This window comes from Cariama cristata, unplaced genomic scaffold, assembly GCF_000690535.1.
Source record: "Cariama cristata isolate BGI_N322 unplaced genomic scaffold, ASM69053v1 scaffold4548, whole genome shotgun sequence".
Lineage (NCBI taxonomy): Eukaryota > Metazoa > Chordata > Aves > Cariamiformes > Cariamidae > Cariama > Cariama cristata.
Window position 1 is genome coordinate 95,040 of NW_009630505.1, and position 7,192 is coordinate 102,231.

At 45.7% G+C, this 7,192-nt stretch overlaps 1 protein-coding gene across 1 annotated transcript in view; it reads left to right on the forward strand.

Moving 5' to 3' along the window:
• The window catches only part of PSD3 (pleckstrin and Sec7 domain containing 3), a 74,821-nt gene extending 71,501 nt beyond the window's left edge, over nt 1–3,320 (forward strand). The window contains exon 14 of the mRNA XM_009705558.1: nt 3,108–3,320. Within this exon, the coding sequence (XP_009703860.1) occupies nt 3,108–3,320 (213 nt within the window). The remainder of the gene's footprint in view (nt 1–3,107) is intronic.
• The last annotated feature ends 3,872 nt before the right edge of the window (nt 3,321–7,192 follow it).

Consider the following 7,192-nt stretch of genomic DNA (forward strand, 5'->3'; position numbering starts at 1 on the left):
GCAAAGAGTTTTTTGGCTTTGGATCTTTGACACTAAATTTATTTTCTGTCAATTCTAGAAGCCTGACGAGTTAGGATGAAATGTAGACTAGAGTGTTAGATGATTTTAGAAAGATAGAAGGAGATTGTTAACGTTTTTGTGTGTTTTCTGTCAATTTCATTGTGGCAGTCTTTAGAGAAATACTGGTACAAAGCAGAACCAGTTCAGCCCAGGAAACAAAAGACATCTTCTTTCCTACTCAGAGCCTTGAACAGCAGTTGAACTGTGCAGTTCAGGTATGTGATCACTGCAGGAATGCCTGTCTAGACGGGCAAGTGGTGGCATCACCTTCAGTTGTGTGCGAGAGATGGCGATTCAAGGTGCTGCTGTGCAGTGCTGTGTTGCCTTCACACTTGGCAGAGATTTCACAGACCATGTTGAACTACCAGCAGGCAGTCAAAAAAAAAAAAAAAAAAAAAAAGGTGAGCTATATGAAAATCCTGAGTGGAAACTTGGAAACTTTCCACTGGTTTTGGAGTTTCCTCACCTTCCCTTCAGAACAGTGTCCTGTCAGGGTAAGGCAGGAGCTGGTGACAGACCTTGCTGCGTGAGGTTAAAGCAAAAGGGCAAGAGGCAGGTGAGGCAGTATTTTGTGCTTGGATCATTCAGACTGAGACTGCAGACCGTGACTTGCATCCATGTACGAAGGGCCACACCAATACATCTCCAGAAGCACACCAAAAGGATCTGCGAGTCCCAAAGGAAGCAGCATTGTCCCATTAGGAAGGAAGAAGCCAGATTCCTTTTCTGCAGGCCCTTGTAATTCCTTTTTGTTCACCCACCGGCATTCCCTCCGTTCTTGTTCCTGATGAAAGACAAGTGAGATGGCATTTCCTTCTGAGGGGAGGTGAACCAGGAGGTACCTGGTCGTTGTTCAGGGATGCAGCCAAGAGTGTTTCTTTTTGCTGGTATCTTTGCTTGTAGACACCAAGCAAGGAACATTTATCTTTGCTTGCTGTCTGAGGAAGTACTGCCCAGATGATGGTTGCTCATTGCAGCAAATTTATGGTTTGAGAGAGATCTTTTGAGTGCTGTCAGGTGAGAGGTGAAGCCAGAAATTTGGTGGATGGCTAACTCATCTCCTCTTTATTATGTGCATTCATTCTTCAGGGATAATGTTGCAGAAGCTTTTGAATGGTGTTAACTTTTGTGTTTTTACCTTCTTGACGGAATTTTCCAGATTTTCTTTTAAGGAAAAAATTCCACAAGCTTTAATACCTAGCTTCAAATGTCAGATCACTACAAGAGCCAGTTTGTTGCAGCTGAAATCAAAACAGAAACTCCCAAATGCATTGCTTAATTGTGATAGAAATCATTGCCCACAAAGTCCAGGGCAAAATGGCCACTGGCAGACATGCAGGGCAGAAACTTGTCCTGGATTTCCATTCTGATCGCTGGGTCTTGTGACCCTGGTCGTGTTTACTGGACCAACAAAAAGCAGAAGTCCATATGGCAGTAAAGTCTCTCTCTCCCTTGATGAATATTACACTGATCTCAGGCTTAGAGCACTGGCTTGCCTTTTCTGTTGCAGAGGTGTCCCATTCATTATGTGATGAATCATTCGTCAGCCCAATGCATCATCATCAGGGTCCTTCTTGTTGTTTCTCCATTTCCTTTTTTATTGAATGACACATCTTACCTGCTTCATGTGTTTGTCTCTCGCATTGTGGAGCTGGAGCCCCAGATATGGAATTGATAAGAAGGCTTTTTAATTTATTTTTTAGGTGGATTCTTCTATGATCCTTCTCTACAAGCTTTTGTTTATTCAAAGGACTCTTTGGAAACCCAGTCACATTCACTCCTTTTTTTTTTCCCCTTCATATTCCACACTTCAGAGCAGTTACCAAGCTTTTTGACTTCCTGCCCTCGAATAAGTGTTATTACCAGAATTTTATTATTTTATTATAAATTGAAAGAATTTTTCTTACATGCTTTTTCCTCTTTCAGGCACATAATAGATTGGCAGCTGTTTTGCCACTTTGAAATATAAATTAACAATCCGTATGGATGTTTACGTCCTCCTTCCCTGCCCCCCAGCCCACTGAGATCAGCTTAATTACAATGCCTGCACCACATCTTTAGTGGATACGTCAGGGTCAGATAGAAATCCAGGGAGGTGGGTTGCTCTGTTCTCAGGACCTCCTGCCCCAGCTTCTGATTTTGAGGCCCTGCAGGGATCTTCTGTTAATGTATCCTCATTTTCTTGGTTGCTGAGGTGTTCTGTGCAGAAGGACGTTATTGTGACACAGAGTGAAATCTTTGCATTGGAGAGGGAAAGCTCTGCTCCAGACAAGGAACAGAACAAGTGGGTATGGGACACAGTGAAGTGAACTTTTTCCAGTTGAAAAATACAAGTGGCTGGACAGAGAGCAACCTTCATCATTGACCATGAATGGCCCTGTCAGGGGAAGATGCCAGGCTGCTGTCATACTCCTCTCATCTGCTCCTTTTTGTTAAGGTCTGGCCTTGCAGGGCATCCTCTTATGGGCTCAGTGGTGGGCAAGCTGGTACAGTCTGAGCTTAGCAGGACCCTGCTTTGGTTTCTTCCCCTGGGGCTGAAGCAAGGAAAGCAGGACTTGCTGGCGGGAGTGGAGGGGTGTAGGGGTGTGCTGTAGCCGACCAGAGCAGGATTTTTGTTCTCCCTTAGCCACACTTTATCTCCATGCCTGCGTGGGGCATATAACATCTCAATATGTGTAAGCACAGAATATGACTCAGTGTGACTAAAGTCAGCAAGCTCTTGCTTGGTAGTGTTACTCGGAAATCACCATGCACTCCAAGTAGCTGGGAGGCACCCTTCAGCAGAGCACCGGGATTTGTGTGCTGGAGAACTGAGTGCTTCTAATTGCACAGCACCCCTGGGTTCAGCCTGCCTGAAATCCTTTTTGTACATTGTAATTTACATTATCTACCATTGTTCATGTCCGCATCACACACCATTGTTTGCATCCATATTAGGCTCCTGGCTTTCAAGGCCAGCAGAAACCATTAAGTTAACCAGACGGTCTCTCAAGTGCTTCTGCGGAATTTCTTCGAGACTCATTCAGGCCTTTCTTTTCATTACCCAGAAAAATCGCTATGAGATTTACGTTGGCCTCCTGAAAGAAGGGGTGAAGGAGCTGCTGAGCGGAGGAGAGAACGATGCGCCCGGACTGAAGAAATCCCACTCGAGTCCCTCATTGAATCAGGAGTCTCCAGTTAGTGCCAAGGTGAAACGCAATGTCTCGGAGAGAAAGGACTACAGGCCAGAAACACCCAGCATTAAGCAGAAGGTCACTTAGGGTGGAAATGACAACTAGGGGAACAACCATGCAGCAAAGTACCGGTGGTCAAAATTTTTTCATTTAATAACCTGTCATTCACAAAAAATAAGTGCATCTGCCTGAATGGGGTGTTAGTGACATTTTCTATTGTATATTTTGCTGTTTCTGTGCAGGTTGTGGGAGATGTCTTTGCTCCTGCTTTGCTTTGCTTTGTTAATTTATCATTTAGCAATTGAAGCATCAGGACTTTTTTGTGTTGTTCTGTTTCTAAAGGAGCTGGGGGAGGGGTAGAGCGCTGTGACATATATTCTGTCTCTTCCCCATTTATCTCCTCCCATCGGCACGTGGCTTTCATCTCTCAAGTCACTTGTCACTTTATTTATGTGGTGGGTGGGAAAAGTAACTGGACAAACGCTGCAGTGCTGTGAATGCAAGCTGTAGCTGTGAGAAAAGCTGTGCAAACAGGCAGCTGCAGAAGGCTGGGTAGAGCCTAGGGTGCTGGGAACACCGGTTTCCTGACAATGCAGAGCATGTTGGTACTTGTATTTAGCAGTGGGTGCTACAGTATATAGTTGCTTATCGTTATTGCATTGACCCTGGACCCACGAGCGTGAAGGAATGAAACCTGGAAACCTCTGACAACACTGGGATGACAGCATTGGAATAATTTGTTTGTTTCTTTCCAAGCGAGGAGTCTTCTCCTGAATTAGCAGGCTGTGAGGTATCCAAACCTGTGCTGTCTCTGCGGTCAGGGAGATTAGGGATTACCCAGTCAGAATGACTACCTGGGCTTTAAATTTATTTGCAGAGGAGGCTGCTGAAGATGTCAGCCGTTAGCACTGTATTTTAAAAACAAAGGGCCTCTGCATAGTTTTTAACTATACGCTCTCACTTAGCTGCTATGTAGAGCCTTATGATATATTGTGCCCTGATGCTCCCCCTTCCAGGAGTTTCCTTGTGGGTGTACACAGATAGGTGTTTGCAATTTCTCTGCTAGTGACAAAGCACTTTGCCTTTTCTCTTCAGGAAGGGATTCTCCTCATCTCTCCATTTTCCTGCTTTAGCTGACATATAGATGGAAGAGGCTGGTGCAGACCGGAGAAGGGGACAGATGTCTGCTCACTGCAGGCCAGGGTCTGATGCCGTCCTGGCTACTCCATGCTTGGAGGCCAGTACAAGGCAGCCTCCACTTTGGCAGATCCTACCCTCCACCCACAGGGAACCAACCCGTCTTGCAGCTTCCACATACCCTGCACCAGGCTTTCAGAGGGGAGCACAGGACAGGGAGAGACCACCGTGGGTAAAGCTTTCCATTATTGAAAGCCCCTTGTTTGTGTCAAAGACCCTTGGGGTGGCCAGTAGTCTTCAGGCACAGGGAGCAGAAAGATGATGTAGAAATAATTTTCCTGCTTCCCAGCCCCTCTTGCTTGAGCGGCATCCTGGCTCTGCAGAGAGCACTGGCTCACCTGTTACTTAACACCCTGGGTTTTAGTCCCAGGTTTGATACTGGCCCGCTGGGTGAGCTCAGATAGGTCTCTCCGTTTTTGCCTCGCCCTTCCCCTATGCGGAGCAGTACAACCAAACTGTCCTTTCCTGCAGAGCACCTTGGGAGGTAATGTTGAGGGCCAGTTGAAAATTGTTTGTTGCTGTTATTTTTGTTGTGCCTGGCACAGGGCAGCCTTCCTGATGGATGTAATTCTTAATAGATAAAGAAACGTCAAGATCAATGCAAGGACTGTTCAGAAATGCGCTGGTGTTTGCAGCCTAAGTAGTCAAAGCACCACACATCAAAATAATTACCACCTGAGTGGATTTGTGCTCTACCAGATTTCCCGAAGGGTCCAGGTCAATTAATCTAGCTTATTGAACTGCCAGTTCAGTGGGCAGGACAGGGAGCGATCAAAGAGAGAAGGACCTTAACCGGCAGCGCATGATTTGCCTCCCCCACTGAGGACCACCTTGCAATAGCTTTCCTGGTGTTGCGCTGTAATGAAGACACTGCGCTCTCAGATACGAGGAGGTGTTGGAGCAAATCGATCCTTGCAGTCGCAGCCCAGCAGCAAAACCAGATGGAACTGTTTCCATGTATGATGTTGGGACATGCATACATCTGGCATCTGCCCCTGAGAGTAGCCGCTCCATGCTGGAAGTCAGGAGGTTGGCCCCTAACCCTGGCAGCGTGGCTAAAAACTAGAGAGTCCTGAATGGAGACTGTCAGCACTTCCCAGGCACTGGGGCTTTAGTTACTACAGTGGAGCAAAAGTTCAGTCCTCTTCCTGAAGAAAAGGAAACGGTCTCAAGTTGTGCCAGGGGAGGTTCAGGTTGGATATTAGGAAGAACTTCTTCATGGTAAGAGTCGTTAGGCACTGGAATGGTCTCCCCCAGGGAGGTGGTGGAGTCACCATCCCTGGAGGTGTTCAAAAAATGTTTAGATGTGGTGCTTCAAGACATAGTTTAGTGGGTTTAGCGGGCATGGTGGCATCGGGTATACAGTTGGACTTGATGATCTTTGAGGTCTCTTCCAACCATAATGATTCTGTGATTCTGTTCTATAAGAGAGATGCCTTCTGCTGCTGGAGCCAAAGTGATGTGGTGTAGCATGCTGTGTTAGGAGACTCAGTGTAGACAGGTGCATGGTAGTGCTCACTGGGAGGGATTGTTTGGGTTAATCAAGTGTGATAGATGACGAGCTCATGGAGGGGAAACAAAGCCAGGAGATCCATGCAGCTGTTCATCATGCTCTGGTGGTTTAGAACAAACAAACAGAAGAGAGAGAAGAAGAAATTCATTCAGGGAATGCTGAATGCACATTTGAGAAGAAAACTTGTCCTGTCTTAGATAACGGCAGTAGGAAGCATGCAGCAGAAACAAAAAAAATGTGCAGATTTGTAAATGGGCCCTGCTTGGCTGTCAGGGCAGAGTTGTCTAGATGAGCATTTTGAAGGCAGGCTGGAACATGCCCAGCAAACCTCTTGTGATTATGGAGTGCAGTGCTTTAAAAGGCAAAGAAGTGACATTTAACTTTTTTTTCCCGTTTTTTAAAATATGCTGGTTGCTGTAGACTGCAGTTAAATTGCTGAGCTCAAAAAGAAATTATTCCTGTAAGATGCATTTCCCAGCTTTGACACAGAAACTGGATAACTCCTCTTCAAAGTCATTGCAGAGGAGATGATTTGAAGCAATAGGAAAAATCAAAAAGTTAACTGCAAATATGATGATTTTTTTAATATTTTTCATTATTTAGTCTCTATTTCTGCGTACACTTGTAAATGGATTAGGGTCTAGTTTTAAAGTCTCATCTGGGCTTGGCTAATGCAGTTTTTCACTGCAATTGTTAGTCATTAAACATTTGTTGAGCTTGGAGCCCTCTTGGTGAGACTGCTGAGGCGTGCAGATTAGTTTACTGAGAATTTGTCAGGTTCTGCTCAAGTTTTAATTAACACCATTTTGCTCCATTGCTTTACAAATTCTAGGCATCCTGGGCACCCATGTGAAAAAGTACATTTTGGAGGCCGAGAGAAAAAGGTGATCCTGTTGTGAATGCCTAAGGCTCCTGGACTCCCTTGGGAATAGGATCATCTACTAAGCAGCACTCTCATTTGCTTTTTTTTCCCCCTAATGCTATTGTTAAGTGTGGGGGCAGGTTCTCTGGAGGTCTCAGCAGTGCATCTTCTTGGGTGGCACCACTGAGAGTCTGGCCAGATAGCTTTGCATGGTACCCAGTACCCTGCCTTTCTTTGCTGAAATGTTTGCCTTTAGCAGAGATCAGTGCTTGACCTCAACGACTCAGGAGCTCCTGTTGCAATATGTAAGGATACTCTGCTGGTTTCCAGCCCTCCTCTGGGACCCACCATGCACCTGAACTTGGTCTCAGCAGAGCAGCCTGCAGC